A 27,180-nucleotide genomic window follows, 5' to 3' on the forward strand; every position below is an offset into this window, starting at 1 on the left:
AATATTTTTTGTATCAAAATGCTGTGCACTTCCTCAAGAAGTGGATGTTTACAATGAAATTTTCTCCTTCAGATCTACACTTTAGAATTTTTTTTTTCATCACAGCTAGTGAAAATGTATATAAAGTTTTAATACATGAGAAATATTTCTTGCTTACCTTTTTACTTTTTAAAGTAAGTATTGCATTTTTAAAAAAAAAGTAGTGGCTAGCTGTTTTAAAGTAAGGTTTCTTAGCAATTATGCACATAAGATTTAGTAGATGAACAACCCCAATAACTTGTCTGAAATAGCTAAGGTATGTTTTTCTTCTGTACCTGAAGTACTCAAATATACAGGTTTTTATCTTTTAATTTTTGATGAAAATACTGGTTTTTCTTTGCTTCGCTCTTTATATACAATAGTTATTTTTCTGGAGGGAAAATTCCTACGAGTAGGCAAATATGAATCATCACTAGTATTTTAAAGGTATAGAGATAAGAATGATTCTTAGACAGGCTTAATAATTTTTTTTTGTCTGTCTATTTTCAGGATGCCAGGGTGAATATGTACTCTTAAACCAATTACAGGTTTTTAGAAAGAACACCTTTGCAGATGCAGACATGTGGCAATCAGTATGTACTTTTATTAGAATACATGAATTTGAATAAAAGAATAAACTGGTGTAATCTGAGCCATCCCATGTACTCCTATAGGGCTGCTCAGAAATAAGGTGTCTATGTTTGCAGAACAGCTTGAAGAATGGAGTTGCAGGATAATTTTCTCTTAGTTATATATACGATAAAACATGTTATAACTTTTGAATTGTGAGGGCATGTAAGTGATCTTTGTTCTTGAAAAGTTAGGGCAAAACTGTCAGCATGTTTGTGGGACTGAAAAGTAGTGGGCTGGAGAACCTTTCGTTAGGTAACCAAGATGGTTAGATCCTAACGTATCTTTCTTTATGCTAACAAATAAACTGTGTTTAAAGTCAAACTATGCTTTTGTCTAAACAGAAGCAATTGAATTGAAATATTAGAACTTGAAGAATCATGGGTACCAGTTATGTATCAAATGGCTTGAGAAAGGAAATACAGAATTCTACATTTATTTAAATCAGAAAATTCATAGTTAATAGTTATTCTCTTGGGAGACATGTCAGTCCTGTAGGCTGAGTGTAGGCTAAGGATGGCCAATAAGTGGTAACATATATCAGCATTGCTAGAGAGTGCTGGAAATTGATGCTGCAAAATATTGGATAGCCTTGATAATCAGTGTCACAGTAGGACTACGCACATACTTGAAATTAAATGTTTCAGAACTGCAGTTCAGTAATACAGTCCTGCTCAGGCTGTGGTCATGCCAAAGGCCTTAATTTGGTCAGTTGTTTCTAGTTTAAATAGAGATAACGTACACAAAATCAACTGGTTGCATTCTTGTTGTTTGAACAAGTATGTTGAAGAAAATAAGAAAATAACAAATCACTTAACAGCAAGAGCCTAACAAGTTACCCTGTATCCATTAAGTTGTAAAGCACGGTAAATGGCTATATGTGCTTATTCAGGGCTCTGTTCAGTTGCACATGCATAACTGTCTAGTGCCATTTAGTTCTTAGCTGCTGCTCCAGCATGGCATGGATACGCTATAGGTCCTGTATTATATCTGCCAGCAATGTTTGGTGTCGGGGATCCCCAAGGTCATCTCAAATAGCAGTAGGTGCTAATGTGTGAGCAACTGAATCAGCCCTTTAGTCTTTCCTAGTTGAAAGGGAAAATAACTTAGCTTCAAGTTATTTCCGTTTGGTTGTGTGTTTTAGCATTAAGCTCAAAGTCAACGTGGACGAGAGAGTAGCTAGACTTTCACACATGAGCTGAATTTGTCATGTAATGGCTCAACTAAGTGTATAAAATACACTGTGTGTATATAGATTTGTGCGTTTTGTTAAAGCATAAGCTTACAGTGAGCATACTCAGTATAGTTGAGCTGCAGCAGTTCATTTTTTTGTTCGGTTTTTTATTCGTTTTAAGTAAATAAAAATAGTTTTTGTTTATTCAGTAAATTAGATTATATTTGTTAAATCATTAACATTTATAATATTTAAATCATATGAATTTCATGTATTCTGTGTCCTTGGCCTAGGTCTTATGGCGTGAAGTCTTACATAAGAGGCACGTTTAGCAGTAAGTTAGGTAGCTTTATAAAGCTACATTTGATACTTCTTTTAGTGTGGTATTCCTCTGAAAAGTAACTAAGTAAAATGATTTTTTGGATGTTATTCTGCCTATAGTCAGAATTTTACAGACAATTAGTTTTAAGTGAAAAGTGAACAGATTTTTAACATTGGCTGAACCAGTGTACCTCAAAGAAAATGATGTGTACAACTTTCTCACTTGTTGAGTAAAAGAAGCTTGCACAGCTTCAGAGCTGCTTACTCATTTTTGCAGTTTTACTGAAAATGGAGTTGCATGACTTTGTGTTAGAAAATAATTTAAGGATAGTAGAGTTGTGCATATTTATTTATGAAGAAGCATCTGATCTGAAAATCTGTTTCTATTGATAATAAACGTCATAGAAATTATATAAGTAATTTACAGGGTTGGCAATATTTTCTGAAGCAGAGTGAATATTTTAACAATTCTCAGTAAACCTGGAAAGACACAGATGTTTTTCTAATGTTGGTTTTCAGAATGGAACTGGAATAAGAGCATTTGAAGGCCAGAAATGGAAAGCTCCAATCAGTGTGCTTTTTCTTTGCTGAAAGAAATGCCTTGAAAATTATGTCAGCAAGGTTCTAAATTTATTTTTACTGCAATAAAAAGACGTTGGAGTATTGTGTTCAATAAAGCTTCTTCCTTTCGAATCACAGGCTGATTAATTTTACTACTTGTTTTAAAAAAAATCTTTTGTCCAAGAATTATTATTTTAGGTAAGAATACAGAAGAGCAGAGTCTGTCTAACTGACAAACCAAAATTGACTGAGCTTTGTGTTTCTTATTTTCTCACCCCACAGAAGCAAATAGTTCTGGCTTAATATTAAGTGTGTATAGTTCCATAAAGTATTGTTGCAGCAGTATGATATGGTGATTTTAACCACAGTTCTCTCTCTGCAGGGGGACACAAGCACAAATCCATATGGAGGATGAATCTCCTCCTTCTCAAGGAGTCAGTGTCAAGGTCAGAGTGTGAATTTGTATTGAGAATTCCATACTGCTCTAGTCAAAAGGAAGAAGCTTGGTTCCATTTAGCAGTAGCTTAGTACATGCTAGTAGTTTTCAAGATAAACAGAAAACCAAAGCTATAGGTAGAAAAATGATACTAGCAAAAGAAATGTTGCTTATGTGATCCACAAAATATCAGAAGAACAATATATTCATTTTAATTAGGTTGAATTGCTCCTTTGGCTTACAAGGCTGGTTTAATTTAGTATTAGGTTCTAAAGTTAGGTGTTCCAGCCTGTTTCAACAACATAAACTTGTTAGAATTAACTTTTGTAGCCTAATTTGAGGCAAAAACTTCTTCCCGTTTTTCTCTTTTATTTTCTTTGAACAGTCTGCATGTAAAACTTAATGAAACATCATTCAGATTTTGAGCTTAATGATGATGCCTTTTAAGGTGATCTGTATGACAAATAAAACTGAATAATCAGCTTTCAAACTTATTGCTGAGGTCAAATGAAGTGTGGAAGTTTTAGGAATTCTTGAGGCATAACTGATACACCTTTGGGATAGGTAGCTGGACCATATGAAGTCTCAAATTCTGGTCTAACTCTGTCTTTCATGACTTTGTGCAATATAATGAGGGAGCTGATCATTTACGGGACACAAATATTGGCATGCTGATAGTTCAAGCTGCTTTTCCTATTTTTGGGACAAAATATAATGGAGAAGTGTGGGAGGGGAGAAAATCTTGAAAGGTGAGAGAATATCTCTTACTGAGTTGAATGTAACTAATAATTCCAGAGACAGGATTTAGATGATGGATATTTTTTAGTCTGATAAAGTTTGTTGTTATTTCTTTTTTGCCAACCCTCCTTTCCCTTCCTGAGAAGTATATTTTAAAGAAATGTGTGATTAACTGCTATTTGTTTAAAGATTTTAATTCAGGATTAATTTAGAGTTTATTTCTGTAGTTTCAAATGTTATCTATGTTTCTGTGTACATTTTTTCATAGTAACTGATACTAATCAAAAAAGCAATATCCTCACGACTGACATAACATGCTTCAGACTCCAAACTAGAATTTATTCACATCTTTGTTTCAGTCAAAGTTAGAAAAAATGATGTTCTGTAACAGATCATTTTATAAGTCTGCTACTTGCTAGAAATAAACTAATGATGCAATCCTCACTGTTAAGTGGTGAACTACATAATGCCTGTGATAGGCAAAATCTATTCTTACTTACCTTCTGATCTGGCAAGTAATGCTGCTTTTCTTTCATGTCCAGAGCGTGTTCTAATTGCAGTAAAGAAAATTTGATGCATGCTCCATGCAAAATTTGCTATTAAATTTTGATACTGCAACATTTTTCTGATTTATGCTATACTAAAGCAGTAGACATGTTGTGTGAGATTCAGACATTATTAGCTTGACTAGTTTTAATGTCTGGAGAGACCTGTTATTCTTTTCCTTTAACTATAAACTTGTCATTTGTCCTTGGATAAGCTGGAAAATGTTCAATTATCTTTTTTCTTTTATTATATGTCTACTTACATAAAATGCAAATATTCTTAGGGAAGTTCCCAAAGATTCAATAATTGTTGAAACACAGAAGTAAATTTCAGAAGTAAAGGAGAAAGGAAAAAGTTTCTCAAGTTTTCTCAAGTTTCCATTTTCAGTGCGTGAAAACGTATGTGTATATTTTTCAAAGATAAGTATATTCTTGGGCGATTTTTTATAGTTTCTTCTTTTAACAGTAATTTTAGCACCAGAGGAAAAGACACAAATGATTCTCAAGTTTTGAATGTGTACTTTACACTTATATTAGAATCCTGTACATTGAATTCTATAAGCTAGCAGTTATGTTGTATGAATATAGTGAAAATACAACCTCACCATTTAACTTCTTATATAGTACTTTTCTCCATGCATATAGATCCTTTCTTTCTGGATCACAATATATTTTATTTGTTTATTTTAATGGCTTCCCTCCAAGTATCGTTCTAGAATTAAAATACTGGTTTGTGGTTGAAAAAGGAGATGGTGGTGTTTCTTTAAATTTTTCCTCTTTACTGTCCAAAGGTATACATTTCTCTTTGTCTAGGTGTTTGATATCATTTTTTATAATGTCAGGTCTTGGAGGCAACGTTATTGTCAGCCCTGAAGATGCTGGATGTTGGGAAATGGCCAATTTTTTCTCTCTGTTCCCAAGAAGAGCTCAAGTTAATTCGTCAAGCCTGTGTATTTGGCAGTGCTGGTAATGAAGTGTTGTATGCAACTGAAAATGATGAGGTAATTGTCCAAGAGTATGTATGAACATGACATATTTAGTCATTTATGTATCAAGTTATTCTGAAAGCCAATACTATGATAGTATACCTAGAAGAAGTTGCATGCCAAAATGCCTGATCATTTTGATTGCTACTAAAACATTTTCAATTCAAATTAATGGCTTCCTACCACAATCAGAAGGTAGAGTTAGACATTTCTTGAAGGTGCATAGTGACAGGATGAGAAACAATGGACACAAGATAGCAGATGGAAAATTCTGATTCAGTATTAGGAAAAAAAATTTACCATGAGAGTGGTTAAATCCTGGAGGGGTTGTGAGATATTTTCCTTGGAGGTGTTCAGGACTCAACTGGACATGGCCTTGAGTCAACTGATCTGTTTAGACCTTTGCTGAGCAGGGGGTTGGACTAGTTGACCTTTGGAGGACATCCTCCATCCAACCTAAATTATGATTCTGTGATTCTTTTATGACAGGTTTTTGTGCTTGGCATGAACTGCAGTGGGTGTTTGGGAACAGGTGACATGCAGAGCACTATTGAACCAAGGAGGTTAGATTCTCTATGTGGCAAAAAGATAGCCTGTCTGAGTTATGGAAGTGGCCCTCATGTTGTTCTTGCTACAGAAGGTAAAGTATAATATGAATATTGCTTTTTCAGATAGTCCACTTTAATTAGTCCAGCAGGTGTGAAAGGTCTGTGCTGGTAACATAAGAGAGAGAATTGGGATAGACATTCTGGGCTATATGAAGTCCAACATATTTTCATTGGTGAATACGACATGTCAGCTAGCTCTGTTCATAGCTAGTTCTTTTCAAAAGTTTTTCCAAGCTCTGCTTTGATCTTGTTACTACTTTTGGAAGTTTTTTTTACTTTGCAGTTAAGTTTGGAACTTCCGATTGCTTTTGAAATGCATTAGTGGCTACATTATGCCCATATGTTCTTGTGCCAACATTGTCCTTTGTCTAAAATACATCTTTTCCCTCCTGTACCTAGTTTCAGATGTGCTTTAAGACCAGTTATATTGCCTCTCAGCCTTTTGTTTTCTGTTGTCTCATTGACACTATTATCCACATCATGCTAGTGGCCCTTCTGTTCGTAATCAAGTACATTATTCTCGAAGACAAATGACTAATATTGTGTTCCCAGTGAGGTTCTGTTAGAGCCTGACTGATGATGTTAACGTTTGTCTCTCTTTCTCCGTTAATGAGAAGTCTTTTTGAGTAGTCTAGGTTAGATGGCTAAAGGTAGGTAAGGGGAATTGTGTTGTGAATGTGTGACTGTTCTTTGTATTCCACCATTTTCTCCAGTCTTCAGGGTAGACCATTCTGGATGCTTTTTATATATGTATGTGTATTCTTCTGAGCTTTGTTGCTGGCAGATCTCACTGACATGCTCATGCTCCTTACCCAGATGATGAACTGAAGTATTGCAAAAGAACAGGTCCAGAACTGATCCTTGATGATTTTTAGTCATAACTCCATTCGCGTGAATAACTTCCATTCAGCACAGCCTCTTTTAACCCACCTTTCAGACAGCAATTACATATTTCACAATTCTTGTGTTAATTACTACAATTTCCAGATTATGTTGTATGTTTCTTTGTGGCTGTTTCACCTGTTTACTGAAATTCGTATTCTCATGTTGGTGAAACCAAGAGAAGGTTGTTTGCTTTTGACAGGATAAAGTCATTAGATTTAACCTGTTATTGTAGAGAAATATTGGTTTAATGTAGCACATTTTGCCTTTGGTTCTGAGGGAACCCTTCTTAGGGATCAGGAGTTTCGTGATCTCTTTAGAAATCTGATGGAGTTGTATGTCAAACCTAGCTCTCCTGCAATAACGGCATAATTTAGGTTTAGAAAATGATGATGATAGACAAGATGAATGTAGGACAGCTATTCATCAAGTCCTGCACTACTGTGAACTAGAGGACACTTGATTTAAAACAGGTGAAAGAAAATGAGTACAAAAAGGTGTTAGCTTCATGGATAACAGGCCAATATATGTACATTAAAGAGAATCAGAAGTACCTGGTAATATCTGTACTCTGGTGATTGTAAATGCTTGGGAACTGCAAAAAGTGACCAGGCCTATGTTTCCCTTAAACGGCAGCTTTTTTCTGTTGCCAGCTGGAGACAGAATTTTGCACTAGGTGGACCATCAATCTAATGCAGTCAGACATTTCTTGCATTCTTAATTTTACTAGCACGTTTCTCAAAATACAGGACATGAATAGTATGTTTAAATAATAAGTAAACAATAGTACGTTTATTAATAAGTAATAATAAGTTTTTCTTACAAGCATCTTCATGTATATTGTAAAGGAATGAAAGCTTCGTATTTGAATTTTCCAAAGTGGGAAACAGTGCCAGGGCATAGACAAGAAATTTTGATTGATTGTCAGTAACAAAGAAATTGAAATGGGGACTCCTGTCATTTCATCCTTTTCTCTTCTGTATTGCACTATCTCCTTTCTTTTAGCTATATGATTTCCTTTACTAAGATTATGGTGATACTATCCTTTTGGATTTGTGGTCAACACTCTGTGAAGGTAGCATTGGTATGTCCATGGGCTTAAGAGCCCCAAAGGGCACATATATGTATATATACACACACTTAAATAGGTATATTGTTATTGAATTTGACTTTTCCGTTTGTAATTTTATGTTGTGTACTCATTGGAAAAATAGAGATTTTAAACCAGCTTTTTACATTTTTATTATAGAAGGAGAAGTGTATACATGGGGTCATAATGCTTATAGTCAGTTGGGCAATGGTACAACAAATCATGGTTTCGTTCCCTGTCAAGTCTCTACTAACTTGGTGAACAAGAAAGTCATTGAAGTTGCCTGTGGCTCTCATCATTCTATGGTGTTAACATCTGATGGAGAGGTGAGAATAGCTGGAATAAATCTCTCTTTTCTCTTAATGAAATTCACATATGTGAGAAACAGGAAAACATTCTGCACCTAAAGCGTTAGACCTTGCTTCTTGCTATCCTCACAGTGCTCATGCAACACAAATGTTTGATAAAAATGGAAGACCTGTTAGGATCTAGCTGCTTTGAAGTGCATGCAGAACATTGATTTTTGTGCCACATCTTCTTGTAATAACAAATAATTATCATTTCTTTGTTGAGCGCAGCCAGTTCCTTCCTATGCTATACGCTACTGTAAACGCTTAATGGCGTTAAAGCTGACATTAATATAAATCATATTCATGTAAGGAGTTCTGCCTACCAAAGTAAAAAGTCTTCTGTCATTTACTTTGAGGTGCCATTTGTGTCCAGTTAGTTAGTCATTCTACTTTGGGTTCTGGAAAACTAGAATGGGTTCTTCCAGCATTAATGCAGCTGTCATGTTGCCTCTTACCTTTGATTGGAGGAACATAAAAGAATGGAATATATAAATACTATGAGTGGCGTATTTTTGATAGAAACAATTAAATTGTAAACCTATGTATCTTCCTAAATCTTTAAAGGAATACATCCACTTGAACTCAAAATGTAATTTTTTATGCATATAACTTTTTTCTCTCTTCTGTACTTTGAACTGTGTGTTATATAGCCTTCTTTTATGCAATTCTCTTACAACAGGTATACACATGGGGTTATAATAACTCAGGCCAGGTTGGATCTGGTTCAACAGCTAATCAACCAATTCCTCGAAGAGTTACCAGCTGCCTACAAAATAAAATAGTAGTTAATATAGCTTGTGGACAGATGTGCTCTATGGCTGTGGTAGAAAATGGAGAGGTAAGAAATTTTAAGTGAATTTTCTGAGTGAATTTTATTTTATGTAATATCAGGGGATGTAGATCATTTCAAACCTGTCAGTAATGAGCTACTACTCAGAAAAGAAGTAGTATACCTTTCCAGACTCCCTCAAATCTACCTGCTTATACTACTTGTAAAAACCTTTGTCATAAGTTGTCCTGCACATTCTGACGTGCTTAAGCACATGCTGATTATGGTTTCTTCTTTAGAAAGGAGGTAGAGTGAAACAGGGAAAATTGTTCACTAACGTTTGGTTTATAGCTTTTTGGTTTATGAGATTGCTCATAAAATTTAGCAGCTGTTACTTTGTATCAACTATTGAAGTTGGCTTTGAGTTGAAGGAATTCAAGTATCATATTTCAAATTTACTTGAAAATACACTTCTGAAGTAAAAATAGCATTGTGAAGGTCAGGAGATTTTTATAAATTTTGAGATTAAATCATCGAATCTATATATGTATACTTAGCATTTCATGCTAGCTTCATTTTCGCATATGTAAAAATAACTAAGTTTGTATCACTGATTTACTGATTTTTAGAGCTGGTATTATATTCTAGCAAAATTGTTGATTAATATGTTATCCCACTGCTGTCTTTAGCATTCATAGAAAAATAAATTTTTGTCTATACTAGAATCTTAAGTATCAAGAGTGTGAGAATAATCAGTGAATGCTATTTTAATTTTCAGTACTCATATATGCACACTTTAGCTCAAGAGAAAACAGAGAAAATAAAAGTACATTGCATATATTAGTTCTACTGCAGTACCCCTTGAAGCCCTCTCATACTTTTTTATCCTCATTGCAAAGATACGAAGAGGTTGTAGTGTTCTTGTTGTTTTAGTTCATATGAGCTGAAGATTTTGGGCAGCCTACATCCTCTCTAGCTCCATCGCTCCAAGCATTTCAGTTTAGACCTAAGTAGCTATTGACTGTTTCCAGTAGAACATATGTCGCTGAAGTTATCAGAGCTCAGTATTTTCCCTTTTTCTTACGTTCAGCATAAAGCTGTTAACAGCCTACTCAAACTGTTGTGCGTAGCTCCCAGTTTATACTTGTTTTAGTGTGTTTTCTTTTCTGTTAGAGGATTTTTGAATGAGAAATTAGCTCTTTGAAAAAGGGAAGTATTCATGCTGAATTTGCTCTGTGCTGGGAAACAGCCATATGAATAACTTATTTTCCACTCTTCATATTAAAATATTGTAGTCTTACATAATCTAACTCTTAAAGAGCAACATGAATACGGAAGTTTAGAATTTTAGATGAGCATGCGGTTGGTATTTTAAACAGAAACAGCATCCAAAATTTGCAGTGCAGAAAAACATACGTGTGTGTGTGTGTGTGTATGTATGTATATATGTATGTTTATATAGGTATGTATAAATGTGTGTGTGTTTGTGTGTATCTACATATAAAGTACAGATCCTAAGGTGTGGGGACAGGAAATATTGAAGAAAATTATTATTGTAACTCTGAAGTAGTTATATTGCTTTCAAAAGAAGTAGATAGTAGCAAACAGTTAAAATCCCTGCCTCTGTTTTTAAGGTCTATGTCTGGGGTTACAATGGTAATGGCCAGCTTGGACTGGGCAGCAGCGGCAATCAGCCAACACCATGCCGAATAGCAGCTTTGCAAGGCATTCGTGTACAGCGGGTATGTGTGTGATGTTCCATGTCAAACCCTTTATGAACAACTGAAAATATGCTAAGGCATATTCTACATTTAAAGGAGATAGTCCTTTATCTCTTTGTTTAAAGTGCCATTTATCAGAATAAAAACATGTATCTTAAAATGGACCTCTGTCAGTGGGGGAGAAACTGTGACCCTGTGGAGTTCAGTGGGAATTTTGCCATTGACTTCAGTGAGGTCAGGGTTTTACTTAAGGAGGACTAGCCCGTTAGAAATGTTTGGTCTTTTTTTTCCTGTGAAGCTTAATAAAAAAAAATTCCCTGTTATTTTAGTAAATAGGAAAGTCTTCATAGGCTACCCCATTCTTCATTAACCTCTGTCGTCTTTTCTGGGAAAATGCTGCAGTTCAGCATTTTGTCTTTCTGGCAGACTGAATATCGCTTTTAGAATTGCGCTCCAGCCACAGTTACTAATTGGTGTTTGGAGCCTGAACAAATTGTCTCCCAGTACTTTTGGTCAACAGTTGGTATGATTCCATGGTTAGTCTTGATCTTGGGTGGTTATTACACTTTACCAAATAGCTGGGCTACCATCAGTGTAACTAGCAAACTGGTAAATTCTTTTGACTGATATGAAATATTTAAAGTAACTGCAGAACTGACACTGAAAGTTTTTAATTGGTTTATCCAAAATAGAGGATACTGTCAGGAAAATGACACATTCTGCTAGAAAACATTGGTTTTGTAATCTAGTGAAAATTTACAGGAGTGTTTTTAACTTTGGATCCTATTTATTACATTTACTCAGGGAAGTTATGGATTTTATAAATCTTTTAAAATAAACTCATTTAATTACGTAGTTTAACATTCAGTTCCTAGGATGTCGACAGTAGCTTTGCTGGTAACAATTGCTGTTGGAGAATAATGTAATAAAGTGAATATTATTTTCTCCTGTGTTTATTCTCCTGTTTAGAGAGTGTAAGTCCTCCAGTAAGTTTGACTTAGATCCTATTTCCATCCACTTCATTTGCTTGATATCAATTAATACCAAGTTGTAGACCTCCAATCAGTAAATAACTTAAGGATTTATTTCATTTAAAGCACATCACATGCTTCATGGATGTCAGTGGACTACATGTACTTATGGTATATCTGCTTTGCAGATTATGTAAAGATACATGAGCTAGTTTTGAACAATGTAAATTGGTTATTCATAGCCATCTAGCTATAATAGGTTGCATTAACTCATGCAGAGCAAGACTTGCTGGTAAATTTGTGAATGTGTATCTCTATGTGCAGCATGTGCTGCATGTATAGATTGTAAAGTGGATATTCAGGCAACCTTTTGTGGGGTACCTGAGGAGGCAGCTCAGCAGGATTGAGTGGATTTCCACAAGAGCGTATGAGCTGACACAGTTGTGTGCTGGCATCAAGATGGAGAGTTTCATCTCTTCCCTCTCTTTCCTGGCTGGCTGCTCCTGTAGCTTACCTTGTGTGGGCACTGGTGGTCCTCAGGCCTAGCTGTGGAGAGTTTCCTTCCAGTGATGTACGTTATCTCAGCAGAGGGTCCGGTGAGCACTATAGCTGGCACACGGAGGGGGCAGTTTTGTGTGGCTGGCAGTCAGGGAGGAGAGGAGCAGATAGGGAGACCTCGCCTGTTTTTACAGTGGTAAGCTATTCACGTTGGAGCAGTTGCCCATAGAGCAAGGTCAGTGCAAGACAGACGATCTGCCTTTTTCTGCATTTTTTCTGCATACTGTTCATATTTGTCATATAGCTTTCCTTCTTTCTCAATTTCTAGCTATTCTTTTGCTGCACTCCTGAGATTATCTGGCAGGGTTCCTCACTGATACATTTTTTCCTCAAAGTCACCTCATCTACTTTGTTTCTCTTTTTAATAAGCTTACGTATATTTGTAATTTTTGTAATTTTTACACTGGTGTAGAATCAATAACATTAACGTATAGCATAACATGTATCTATCTGTATTAACTTACTGTTACATAAAAATGAGATTTTTCTTTTTATTATTCCTTATAGGTTGCCTGTGGCTATGCACATACATTAGTGCTAACAGATGAAGGTCAGATTTATGCCTGGGGAGCCAATTCATATGGCCAGTTAGGTACTGGGAATAAAAGTAACCAGTCTTACCCTACAACAGTTATTGTGGATAAGGACAGGTAATACTTACAGTCTTGCAGTCAGACATTAGTTGGCATACTCTCAGAAGAACTACAGAAAATTATGGCATTTTTAATCTGTTTTTTGGAAGAAATAGCCTGTAACTTTTTGCAATGGTTCTTCTGCTAAATGTGAACAGAATTTTCACTGAAAGCGCTTGAATCTGCCCCATAACCATCCTTGTGAAAGAGAAACTGAATATTCTGAGCCTGAATGTGCTATTTTCTGCTTTGGCTCACACTGTACTTTATAGGCCTTAATTGCAGTTTCTCTTCAGTGGTGTAGTTTCATTGTTTGAAGTCAACGATAAAAGCTTTATTGTCTCTGGATATAAATTGTATTTTAATATGCTACTTTTGACAAGAAGTACACACAGAAAAAGTGAAGAGTGGACATCTACAATTTGTGTTATTTCTGCTATTAAATCCGGCTCATAACCCAGGAGAGAGAGAAAGGGAGGAGTTCTTTCTTGGTATTGTTGCCTGAAAATTAAGCTTAGATTTTTACAAGTTAAATATTTTCCTGTAAGTCCTTGATGGGTAGTGGGGCAGTTATTTCTATTGATGATGTAAACCATGTATGCATGAGGCCAGGAATTTGAATCTATTCCTTATGACTGAGGTCTTGATTTTGGCCTCCTGTTGTGAATAATAAGACAAAAGTGAGATGTCCCTCTTAAACTTGTGTTTGTGTACATTATTGTGCGAAAGAGGCAACTCCTCTCTGATGGTGAGACATGGCCTGTTTTTGAATGTTGCTATTTCTTTATGTGTGTTTGTGCTTTTGATTAAAATGTAACTAACTGGATTTTTTCTGGACACTTTGGCTGCAGTTAAAATGTTACCACATTTTAATACCAGTTTTAATGTTGTATGCTGCCTCTCCCTTTTATTGGCCAGAATATGCATTCCTGGTGTCAGTGAGAATATTACCTCACTAAAGCCTGCAAGATTTGTACATACAGTTTTAAACAAGTTGTTTCCCAGCTATTTTCCCCAGGCAGCTGGGGAACCAAGTAAACAAGCAGTAGTTCAGACTGCAGAACAGTGGATTGTGTAATATTGTACACAGTGGGAGTTTTGAAATCCTAAATCAACTTTAGGATTAGTGAGATAGCCTAACATAGCTAAAATACACTTAGAAACAGCTTTTAGTGCTGTTTGGTTCTAATTTTTAATTTTCAAAATGAAAGTCCGTTAAATGTAAGTAATAATAATTGTATGAGTAATGACACTTCAGTATTTTAATTAAAATAAGTATGTTTAAATTGTTGGTTTATAACTGTTACCAATAAGCAAGCAGGAAAAAGTTTTTCATTAACTTTCAATTAGAAGCCAAAATGCAAGTTCCTTTTTTTTTTTTTTTTTTTTTTTTTAAAAAGCCTCCTCATTTCCCTCTTCATCTTCTCCAAGTACCTGTTCTCTACAGCTTAATGCAGCCACTCACCTCACCGCCCAGCACCACTGAGGACATTCAGAGGCTTGAAAGTCGTCATAGCTTTGTTTGAGGGAGCCAAGGGGGTCAGTAGAGCATATGCTGCAGCAGATATACTGCTCTGCTGCAACAGTGTCTCCTCACTCCCAAGATGCTTTTTCAGTGAGAAACTTTCTAAGTGCATGCTATTTGAAGAAACATTGATAGCCCTTTTAATTTTGCTATGTATGATTGGAAAACATTCTTGCAATTGGAAGTGCACGCATGCTTACAAATATGTTTTGCACGAGAGGAAGACAGGAGGTAGTGAGCTTCTTCACTGCATTTTGTTCTTATGAGAGTGACTTGCTTTCTTCCTTTGTTTGCTTGTAAATTCAGAGTTATAGAGATTGCAGCCTGCCACTCTGCTCACACGTCAGCTGCCAAGACCCAGAGCGGCCAGGTGTACATGTGGGGCCAGTGCCGTGGGCAGTCAGTGATCCTTCCCCACCTCACTCACTTTGCCTGCACTGACGATGTGTTTGCTTGCTTTGCCACCCCTGCCGTTATGTGGCGTCTTCTATCAGTAGGTGAGCTTAAGTTTTTTTTGTTTTGACATCTTCTAAATAGAATCATTAGTGCATAAAACAGTTGCCTGTATTTGAAGCCTAGTTTCTTGCAAAAATTTATACTGGGAAGCATAATCGTAATCATATATTACATATGTGTAAATGGTAATATGGAATTGTAAAAATTGCTAAAGCGGCAGTGCTAAATGATTGTCTGTTTTATTGACGTGGTTTATTTCTGTGGTGAAATGCCTTGGGTTTGGGGAGGGGTTTTTTTGTGTAACCACTGAATGTTTTTGTACAATGGCCACGGGTGGAGAAGCTGCGTTTGAATTTGGAGACATGAGGGAGCCATGCAGAGCTTTTAGGAACCCTGAAGCTTTCTTTGATGCCCTTAAGTAGACTACTAAGAATTGAGAGTGCCAAATTCCCATGTTCAGAATTGGCCACAGGCACTTAGAGTCTCATCACAAGTGATCATGACCTGGGCTTCTGAAGAGACAAGTTGCTCGATCTCAGATATTTGATTAACATTAAGGTCTGTCTTGCTGGCCTTGACTAGAAAGAGTTAAGTATATAGCATTGTCTAACAGAGAGCTCATTCTTCAGCTACAAATTCAATTCCATATTGGTTGCTAATAAAGTTACTGGCTTTGCTGACCTAATCAAAGATGAGACTCTTGGGGCTGTCTGTAGGTGTCATCTGGGAGCTTAAGCTAAAAGCTAGAATGCAGCAACTTGTTAATTTGTAATTTGAACCATACTGACTCCATCGTGCTTCCATTCCACTTCTGTACTGCCTTTGTAATTGCTTTTGTGTTGCTATATGCTTTTGTCTGACAATTGTAGAACACTCTTTGCTCCCTTGGTGCCTTCTGGATGCCAAGGTAAGGAAATTCTGTTAATAGTACTCATATTTCAGCTTGGCGAGACTAGAGGATTAAATGGAGAATCTTGTTCTCAGGAAACTGCTTTGCCAAAATTCATGTTTTAGGGCACAGTCCAAAGACCTCCATTTTCTCTAGGTTGAGGCAGTTGTGCTTTCTAGGGTGGCTTGTTCAGAACTGTAAGATATATGCTTAATTACTGTGGAAATTCTTAATATTCCTAATATTTGCCTAGTACTCATTAGATGTAAATTGTGTTACTGCACTAAAATCCCAGGCAATGGGGTGGTTCATTCCATGTAAATATGTGTTTGTCAGTTGTAAGTTCTACATAAAAGTATCTGTAGTATGTTCAGATTTTTCTTCCGTAAGAACTGGTTATTTTATGAAGGAAATGGGACATTATTAGTATATGTAGCTTAAGCATAAATTCAGTTATATGTATCTTCTTATGTACATTAGCAGAGTTCTGGGGCTCTTCAGCTTCCATTTCTTCTTGCCGAGTTAAAATATTACTTCATGCTGTCAGAATTTCCCCTCCACTTTTTCTCTTGCCTTTTCTTCTCAGTTTTGTGCAGAGTATTGAGGAATTTTTCGAAGCAGAGTGGAGGAAGGCAAGAAGCAAAAACTGCCTCTTTCCTTATTTCGTTCCTCACAGAGAAGACAACTGCTTGAGTGAGACTGAAACTGTCTGTTACAGTTTTTCAGTGCTCCTTTCTGCAAATTCACCTTTTCTTATCTTCTTTTACAAATGCTCTTTTAGGTCAGCTAAAAGAGTCCTGAGTGGGATTATATATGATCATTCATGTAATTATCACCTTTATGCTGAAGACTTCCAAGCAACCCATTTATTAATAAGCATATTCCTCATTAATACTCATTCACTCTCTTTAACACAGCGTGGTTAAGACTACATCCGTAACTATTTCCCAACACATCTTTTATCCCCACCTTCATTGTCACCGTGAACAATACACCCAGCCTCCTTGCACTGCTTCACACCTTGGGAGTCATTTTTGACTGTAGCAGCTACTTTTATTTTTGTTTTTTGACCTTGACTTCTTAGTCCCTTTGGTAATAATGTTGCAACACTGTAGCAACGTTGTACCAAAGCGCAAGGTGAAACCTCACAGGAGAAAAAGGTTATTTTATTTTTAAACAAAACTAATTTCAGATGCACTTTCAAACCCACATTCCCATATGTGCCAAGTGGTCTGTTCAGCATCCCAGCACTAAAATGTGTGTTCAGGTGGTCTAAGCAGGGTTCCTCGTGATGACACAGGATAAAGGATGCTGGCTCTCGGGCCCTCATCATGTCTCCTGGATTCCTTTTAGTTAGGTGGCTCTGTGCTGGTTTCAGATGTGCCTTTTTGCACGCTCTAGGAGCTGAGAGTGACTAGTCTCTTCATCCTGTCCCACCTTGGTGAGTCGTCAGATCTGACTTGCTGTTGTTTGTCTCCTCATCTACACGTGGGGAGAATCATCAGGCAGCTGCGTCCTAGGATCTTAACATCTGCTGAACTAGGTGCCATGGATATCTGTCATGCTTACAGCCCTTTTCCGTCTGTTGTATTCTGGTGCTTCAACACCCAGGCGTTCCCATTCATTCCCTGTTTGTGGCAGTTCTAACATTTCTATTACAATTCTTAGCACTGACTGCTAAGGAGTTGTCTTGGCTTTGTGCGTTGTCAGTGTGAACTGCCTCTTAATTTCCTTCATCTGGTTCCCCCTTCACTGCTGTAACAAATAAAAACACCTATTTTCCCTCTAAGAATTTCGTAACTGAACCCCACTATATTCAGTTTACTCTGCTGGCTGTAGAAGTCATCTGGAGATGTGTATTGGTGGACATCTGAATTGCCAGTTTTAACTTTGAAGAAGAGATTCAGCTTTGCATTGGTTGTTAAAATTATTACTTATTCGGACAGCAGAAGTCTGAATAAATAAACCACATTGTACAAAATAAGAACTAAGAAAGTATTTTACAGTATAGTTATTTCAGAAGGATTTTTTATTATCGTTACATTGGATTTCTCCCCGCCCCCAATCCTTTTACCTGTAATCCAACACACTTCGATAATTATTGCCCTAATTTGGTATACCTGAACATAAGTGACATCTTCTAAATGAAATGAAAAATAACTGGGCTAAGCAAAGTGTAACAGTATCAAACTGTGTGTGTTAAGTTTTTTTCTAGAGCTTGTGGTGAAGGTCTTTCTATTTCCAGCAGAATACTATTCTTATTTCTAGCTTGGTAGGTTACAGGACCTAGCATTTATGTAATTTTCTGTAGAGAACAGCTTATTACTGACCCACAAAATTTGTATAAACCAATAATGTGTGTTTATATGGTAAGAAGACAAAATGTTTTCTGGGTTAAGAATAAGGTTTGGGGGGTTTAATTTTTTAGTAGTATTAAAGAAGATAGTTCTCTGAGGCTACCAAATATGATGGAGATTTGGAAACAGTTCAGGAGATAAAAATTTGTATGCAGACAATGGATGACTTTTCAAGGCTGTCTGGTAGCTTTATAATGCAAGTGTCACATGCACAGTGGGATATACATACATATGACACAAACAGGAATATGCAGACATTCACACAGAGTGCTTCTAACACCGTAAGTCTAGGGAAAACACTTTTTAAATAGACTCGTAACTTGGTATTTACCTTTAGGGATATTGTACTGGGCAGTTTCACTGCAACCAATATGTTGGTTATGTAATAGCTTTATTTCTGCTGTAAGATAATGTCTCCCCATGGGAGTATTTTAGAAAATCTGACTTTTTATTGACCTTTGGGATATCTTATAATAACTGACACTTTTCATTTAGAATAATTTACCCAGTAATGACTGATAGCATTTACTATCAGATGCAGCATTAAACTTCTGAGACTGTGTTAAATTTTTTTTTCTGGCCTTATATAGATGAGTTAGAGGAGTGGGACTTATTTTTTTTTAATAGGGATAGTTGTTTGGAGTAGGAAACTAGTAAGGACTGAAGAAAGCTGCCCTTTATTTGCTTTTCTGGGTGTTCAGACTGAACACATAGTCTGCTGGTTTTTTTAGCTAGCCTTAAAGAGATGTTATATTTATTAAGAGTGTTAATTGCTGGCAGATACCCAGGATGTTATCATGAGAGATACTTGTATTACTTACTATTAACTCCTCTTTTTATTCTAGAGCCTGATGACCATCTAACAGTAGCCCAGTCACTAAAGAAGGAATTCGACAACCCTGAAACTGCAGACCTGAAATTTCTAGTGGATGGAAAATACATTCATGTTCATAAAGTTCTTCTCAAAATTAGGTAAGGCACAAACTGTATAGTTTAATATAAACTAAACTGTATAGTGTAGTCCACTGTGCTGAGTAATTACTGCTCAAAATTCTTGACTTCTTATTCTTACAAACTCCCTTTTCTCTCAGCCATGGGATTCACCTGCTACTCTTCACTGTTACTCTCTTTTCCTCATTTCCTCGCTGCTTGGAATTAACCAAACATGCTGCTTACTACCAGCCTTTTCATCACTTCCCTCCATCTGATGTGTATCCTCCTTCGTGCTACCTAAACGGCCTTGACCCTGATTTCTAATAACCTTTTTCTGCTGAGGAAAAGGCTCACTTCTTCCTGCTGCCTTCCCAGTAGTCTGAATCAGTTTTTCCTCCTTTACATGCTTGGCTTCCTCCACTGGGATGATTTGAGGGTTTTGTGTTTATTCTTGCCTTTCCTTCCACAGGACCCTTCAGTTGTTTCAGCAACTTCTGTAGATGCTCTTCAGATTATCTTTTTTTTCCTTTTTTGTCAGATTTCTTATCCTACTTGTTTTAAACCTTCTTGTCAGTGAATTTGAATTTTAAGCTGGCTTCATTTTTGTTTTTACACCGTTTTGCAAGTTTATACCACTTTACAGTGAGATTTGACATGTGTAGATCTACGGAGTAATCACATTGTTATTAACATGCAGAGATTAGTTTGTTGTTGCTGATGCAGTTTCTACTAGGATATTCTAGAGACACTGCTTTAGATCTCTTGTCTCTTGCTAACTGCTTCTGCTCCATCCACCTCATTGTTACAAGAGTTTTTTCTCTTTGCTGTTTTCTTTCTCAAAATGCTTGGCTATCTCATCCTCCTTATCACCACTTTCGTCTTCCTACTTTTTCTCCAGAGTCCTGTTAGTGATGTCTTGTATATTACTGCATAAAATTAAAGCTCCTTGTTAATTCTTGCCTACCCTTTTTTCGGTCTTTTCCGCTCTCCTCTTAGTACTCCAGTTACCTGTATTACTATTTTCTTCCCTTTGCTGGTTTCATTGCTTGTACATTACACTTGTGTCTCTGGTCCACCCTTTTTGTTTGGAATGCCACGTGTCCTTCATCAGATACCACTTCAAATCTTGTCTATCCCCAAAATGTTTCTGAGGTTCTTTTTCCTGATAATCAGACTATATGTAACTTTTACTTATTTCTTTTTTCTTGCTCTACTTTTCTCAGATTATATGGCATTCTGGGAAGCAAATGTATCTAATTCTGAAATGGATTTAAATGTACGGCATTATCAAAATAATATGCAGGAATAATAAAGCATCAGGCATAGTCTGTAGAATTAATATTTTCTTTAAGCCTTATAGTCTCATGATGCAACTGGATCAGAGGATAATGTATTATTTAACATGGTATTTTGCAGCATTCAGCCTGTTCCAGAGCGTTGTCATGAATGCAGTGCTGGTAAAAGTTCCTTTTCACTATCCAGCCATTTCTTTACTACTTATGAAGAATTTTTTCCATCTTGTTCTATGACTTCTGTTGAACTAGATCATATTGTTGGTGGTTATTAGCTTGCAATGGTGGTGAAATGGCAGGGCAATGCCCAGCGCAGTGAGAGGCTGGCCAAGCAACATACTGCCTGGAGAAACAGATACGTGTGAGTATGTGGGTGGGATTCGTCTGCTCTGCATTTAGCCAGCCAAAATTAGGTGTCTGGTCTGTCTCTACTGAGAGAGAGAGAGAGGGAGAGAGGGAGAGAGGCACTCCAAAGGATAAGTCACTCCAAGGTACTTCGGAGACTGAAGGATGAGTACCAACTGATTTTTATTTATTTACTTATTTATTTTTAAGGGAGCAATGTGCACCACCTTCTCTCTGACATTTTACTTTTGTGTGGTGCCATTGGGACAACAGACGATTCCCAAGGTCTATTCCACAGCTGGATGGATAGCATGGTCACCACCACTTAACATGAGGCTCCGGGAAACAAAGCGATGGGGTTTGGTGTGCCTCTTCCAATGCCAGAATGTGGTACAAGATGTGGCAGAAGCTAGATAACAACTTTTTAATTCTTTATGAATTTGACTTGATATTTATTTATTTTATTTTAAAAAATAAAATACTAAGAAAAAAATTCTTTAAATAACCAGTAAAATCAAATGTGAAAAAGGCAAATTAAGTGATAAAATAAATACTTATTTTTCACTTGTATCTAAGTTATGCTGTCTTTACGATGTAGACTTGTCCTAGCATCATTAAAAGGAAACCAACCTACCTTTTACATAAAAGTTTTAGTAAAAGAAAAGCAAGTTCTGATGTGAGAGACTTAGAAAGTAAATCGTGTAGTATAAAAGAGTCCAATTAAATTATGGCTGTTATAGGAAAAGTTACCTGAGGTGGTGATGTTCATTTTCATCAGCAAAAATTTTGTAAACAATTCAAATGTTACAGGATGTCTTTTAGGGAGCAGTAAGTTACAGTGAGTTGTAAGTTACTGTGAACTGTAAGTTGCAGGGTACAGCTATCAAAGGCAGTGCTTTTTCCTTGTTTGTATCTTGTCTGTCACAAAAGTATTCAGACTTAGAAGAAAAAGGTGATGAAAGACCTGGGTGAGAGTGTCTTCACTTTAAATATTTAAATCCTTGAGTATAATGATTAAATCTAATGCTAAATTGTGTATGGATTCTGACATTGGAATAAATGTTATCTAAAATATGAATAAATTCCCTCCTCACTAGATCATGTTGGAGAAAGCAGGTTGAAATGTGAGAATTATCTAACTTAATTGTAAACTTTATCTATTACGAGCCAGGTAATAAAATTTATAGTTAATGTATTTAAGAAAATGACATCAAAAACACATGGACCATTCTTAAAGATATTGTAAGTAGAAGGAAAATTCTGAATTTTATATATATATAAGGCTTAAAGAAATTAACGTGTTCAAACCAAGAAATCACGTAGCTAGCATTTATGGTTGTGTATTTAGTCTGTTATGACTGATTTTTTTTTTTTTTTACCAACTTCTTGCTGCAGCTCATCTTTCAAGCTTAACTCTTTACAGTATACAATCTTTTTCCATGTTTTGTAGGTGTGAACATTTTCGTTCCATACTGAATAATGATGATGAAATTATAGAAATGAGTGAGTTTTCTTATCCTGTTTACCGAGCCTTCCTGGAATACCTGTATACAGACAACATTAGGCTCCCTCCTGAAGATGCAATAGGTATTTACCATAAATGGAAATAACTCTAGGTTACTGTTTCTGAAAAGTTTGTGTGTCATAACAGGGTGAGGAAAGCAGGGCTTGTTAATTTTAGTTTTATTAGCACTTAAATCTTGAGTTTGGCAGGTGTCAGGAAGAAGGGATGAAGTACCAGGAAACATGCCCAAGGAGAATGAGTGGTGGGGACGCAATAAGATCAAAGATGCAAAAGGTTCAAAAAGAACTCATTGTTTCTCATATTAAGAACTTTCTTTCCCTTAAAATGGCACTAATGCCATCCTAAAACTTTTCTGTTTGAGTAGCTGTGGCGATTTGATCATGAATGAAAAGGGAGCTGTTCGTCACATGAATTTAAGAGGCTGCAAGTCACTAATTGATGCCTAGAATGAGATACAATACAGTGAACAAGAAGACAGAACACTTGCATAGTAATGAAAGGGTCCCTTTTTGATATGTCTTTTGAGGACCTTTAAAAATGCACACATCATCTAGGGAAAAAAATAGAACAAATCTTTGATTAATTCAGCCTAAAACAATAGGGTAATTGGTTAATTTGAGAAGAAGTTAATATGTTTTGCACCAGGATAGTTAAAGCTGTATGAATTTTCACAGGACTGCTAGATTTGGCAACTCTGTATAGAGAAAATAGATTGAAAAAGCTTTGCCAGCAAACGATCAAACAAGGCATTTGTGAAGAGAATGCCATTGCTCTTCTTTCCGCTGCTGTCAAATATGAAGCTCAGGTAAGGGGAACTTCTCTTCAGGCAAACAGTTGTTTTCTGAGAAATGAAACTGTTTAATATAAACATAACTGCATTTAACTGGTGAGACATGATTACTGCAATTTCCCTTTCTGGCTTCCCAGATGTTTGTTTTCCCCTTTTCAAGCTATAAAAAAATGCAGCTAGTAGTGTTTTCTTCCTGGCCTTTTGGCTTGCACCTGTGAGTCAGGATTCTTAATCTGCTTCCTGCCTTGTCATCTGGCACGGTATGGCATGCAAATTTCTCACTGCCATTTACTTCTCCACCTTTGGATTTTGCATTGCCTGTTCACTTCCTGAGTTCTCCACCTGATCATTTTGTCTGCCAGTGTCTGGTACAGTCATTCTGATACCGCCTTTTACAGGCAGCGGGAGAATTTACCTGTAAAGTCCCTCCCTATTTACACTTGTGCTTATATAAAAAAATCGACTTTTGCCATGTTGTTTACAGTGAATCGTGCTGACATACAACAAATTACCTATTGTTATTCCTCTCCCCATATCCTGTCATCTGGTCTGCCCTTGGCTCTGGAATGTTTCACTAGAACTCAACCTGTTATCAGCAGTACTGCAAGTGCTTTTTTTGTAAACAGACAAATACTTTCAAAGATGTTTTCCTTTTCTCAACTTCTTAGTGCTATGCTGGTTGTGGAAATAATGATGTGGTGGGTTTTATTATTCAAGAAGTCTGTGTGTGTATTTTAGACTTAGTAGCCGATGTTATAACTGAGTGTCTTAGTTGAGAAGTCCTCATCTTTCTGTTCAAGATTTCTTCTGCTTTAGAAGAATAAAATTAATATAGCCTAACAGAAGATTACCTATTAGAAGAGCCAAAATATGTAGGCTGGAAGTCAGTGAGTACTGTAAATCGAAAGAGGGGATAACATCAGATTAGTAGATAATAAGATTATCAGCTGCCGGTTACAAGGCAGTTGTAACCAAGGTATCAGTAACGGAAGGCATGAACAGCTGAGGCAAAGAGGAACTGTACTTTCAATGTGTTGTGGTGGTAGAAGCCCAAGCATATGAGGGAGGACTGGACAGGAAGGGAGGACCCAATGATTTGATGCTCCTAGCAGCAGAAGTTTGCATTAAAAGTTTACTCTGGAGTTTCTCCTCTTACAAGCTTTTCAACAGTTTTGAACATCTTCAAAGCAGAAGCACCTTTAGTTGACCTGTCAGGTGAAGTAGTTAAAGATACATTTAGGTGTATTGTGAAGTAGTAGAACTAGCCTGGACAAAGTACTAGAGTTTATAATGGCTGAAACACAATAAAAGGGATTGGCTAGATGACTAAACATATGTCATCCTCCTCTTCCTTCTATGATTCAATGTTTTATTCTGTATACCTAATATTCTTTCAAAACATGTAATATTTTAACACGATTATCAGATGATGAACTGGTTCACCTGCCCCGGGAGCAGCATGTGCCAAACTCAGGAGTGCATTGTTGCCCTCCTCCCTACATCCACAGCTCAGAAAGGGATCTAGTGGAACTGCTTCAGAGAAGCGCAGCAAAGACTTCTTTATCAAAGACATGGGATAGTCTTTGTCTAAGGAATTGTGAAGTAAGCCAGGATCTTTTAGCATACTACATTAATATAGTAAAAATTGGTTTGAGAACCATGTGCAGTGTATCAGCACTTCAGTAGAAAACTGTCCAAAGAAGGATTATGAAAGAGGCCTAATATTTTGGAAGTTCGAAAAGATAGAATTATTTCAATTTTTTGTCATTAAATGTGAACGCTGCAACTGAAAGATTATAGTGCTGTGTCATCTGCCATTAACATATCAAATTAACTGAAGACTGACTTGGCTACTGTATGCATCTGTTAGGATTAAAAAAGCTTGAAAATATTTTGTCCTATCCTCAGAAAATACCAAGAGTTGCTGCTATAAGTAAGTTATTTTAAAGCATATTTCTAATATACATTGTAGCAAATTTTAGATTAATCATCTCCCATATAACAGAATTAAAAGCCAGTATTTCTTGAAACTGCAAAATTAGTGACCAGGATTCTATGATATCTATGGTCCTTTTCATAGATCAGTACCAGAAAAGGCAGCTGCTGTTCATTTTATTTAGTGTAAAAATTTGCACATTGACTGTAAAGCAACACAGGTTCTGGCAGTAGCATTTCAGAGGTCTGCTGAAACTTAAGCTGTCATGTCTTTGGTCTTCTATATTTTTTATTTCTTCTACCTTTTTTTATTTCTTCTTCTATTCTCATTCCTTTTCTTGCTTTTCCAGTACTTTTTGATGAGATATACAATTTACTTGTGTGTGTTGTTGCTACCTTATTTCTTTTTAAAGGATATTTTGTGCTGCTTAGCCTCTGTTAAAGCTTTACTTAATCTGACAGGGGCAATAGACTTGAAACATTCAATCTAAGGAAAAGGTTTCAAAGGGAAATGCACAGGTATTCTGCTAAATTTCTTTCTACTGTTAATCCCTGGCTGCAATGTTTGTGTAGTTAACATAGAATAAAACTGGCATGGATTAAAAGAGAACTCTTTTTGCTGTAACCCTTGAAGAGTTTATAGATCGTGGATCATACTGCCAATTTAGACTTGCCTTGCTGCTGGCTCCAGCTCTGTTTGCTGCAGAAGGTAATTAATTTTCAACAGCAAGTTGTTGCATAGGAACCAGCTAAAGGGGATTGACCCAGTGCATGGAGAGAAGGATTGCCACTGTTGTGAGGAGTTTGAGTGGGCAAAATTTGCTGTGTGAAATAATGGTTGTATGGCTTAATGGCTTGTACCTATCCTGTGCTGAATATCTGACCATCCTGTTACAGGATGACCAGGACAAGACAGAACCATTTTTGCTATCTAGGAATCCCAGTTCCTAGATAGAGGGACACAATTCCTAGGTTCGCTACGAAAGACACATGTATCCTAACATCCAGTTTGTGTTCAGCCAGCATCATCGAATGTTACATCATATTTTGCTTTTATTTTCAGCAAGACTAGGATACCTGCTGTTTTTCACAGGACCACTACTGAATTCAGTGCAGGGAGGAAAAGAAAGGAGTTACTAATGCCCTAGTAGTTTTATGTGGGGAAAGTTGATGGTTTCACTTTATTAATAACTTTTCTGATGAGCTCAGTAAATGTGATGGAGTTCTAGAGTCGATTTAGGTGGCTACTCCTGTTTCCTTGGAGGGGGTTTATTGAATAGTTTGTATAAACAAATTTCATCCTATCATTTGTGATCTAATCAAACTGATCAGAAAAGGGACTGGTAATGTGAACAACCTGGTATATTCTCTGCTAATTAAATGACAGATTTGAAACAGAAAAATAATGATTTTGCTATCAGTCATTCATATTACAAATTACCTCAATTTGTTTCTAGGACTTGGAAGAATTTTGCTTCAGATTTTGCATAAACCATTTAACTGTTGTTACACAAACTCAAGGCTTTGCAGAAATGGACCACGACCTCCTGAAAAACTTCATTAGCAAAGCAAGCAGAGTGGGAGCATTCCGAAATTGAGGTCTGACTACCACCAAGCTGAAGAGCACGTCCTCTTCCCTCCTGAAAATACTTCTGCTTCGGTGAACTTATCCACGGTCAGAATGTGCAAAGGTTTGGAAAGAAAGACTCAGTGTCCATCAGCTTAGGAAATGTGTAAAAGTCCACTAACATATAGGTTTTGTAAAGATGGCTACAGCATAGATGTATGGTGAGAGTCCATTGCCAACAGTCAGAATTAAACAACAAAAATCTAATGCAGTAACTATCCTTTCCCACTTAAAGTCAAGCAAACTAAGCTATCATTATCTTGTCTGAGGGTTTTTTTTGGTTTTGTTTTTGTGGGTTTTTTTTTTTTAAAACAACCTGCATTTGGATTTTATGGGACAGTGACCTGTTTGCTGCTAAAACTTTCATAGTACACTTTTATCACCAAACTAAGTTAATATGCCGTAGCGGGCTTCTTTGTACCTGGTTTATCATCCAGTGAAGATACAAACTTGTTTTTCTGAACATATGATAAAGTAATAAATTCTTTAGGATGAGAGGCTTTCTGATTGGTAGGA

General features: G+C 36.5%; 1 protein-coding gene across 1 annotated transcript; it reads left to right on the forward strand.

Annotated features, from left to right (window-relative positions):
• The first annotated feature begins 551 nt into the window (after positions 1-551).
• On the forward strand, positions 552-27,180 carry RCBTB2 (RCC1 and BTB domain containing protein 2). Its single transcript, XM_050908685.1, has 14 exons — positions 552-611; positions 2,116-2,156; positions 3,087-3,150; positions 5,266-5,424; positions 5,899-6,049; positions 8,149-8,315; positions 9,019-9,177; positions 10,743-10,850; positions 12,866-13,008; positions 14,822-15,012; positions 19,063-19,189; positions 22,238-22,374; positions 22,987-23,117; positions 26,495-27,180. The coding sequence occupies exons 3-14, from the start codon at positions 3,109-3,111 to the stop codon at positions 26,633-26,635; spliced, it is 1,656 nt and encodes a 551-aa protein (XP_050764642.1). The 5' UTR covers positions 552-611; positions 2,116-2,156; positions 3,087-3,108; the 3' UTR covers positions 26,636-27,180.

Source organism: Gymnogyps californianus, chromosome 1 (genome assembly GCF_018139145.2).
Source record: "Gymnogyps californianus isolate 813 chromosome 1, ASM1813914v2, whole genome shotgun sequence".
NCBI lineage: Eukaryota > Metazoa > Chordata > Aves > Accipitriformes > Cathartidae > Gymnogyps > Gymnogyps californianus.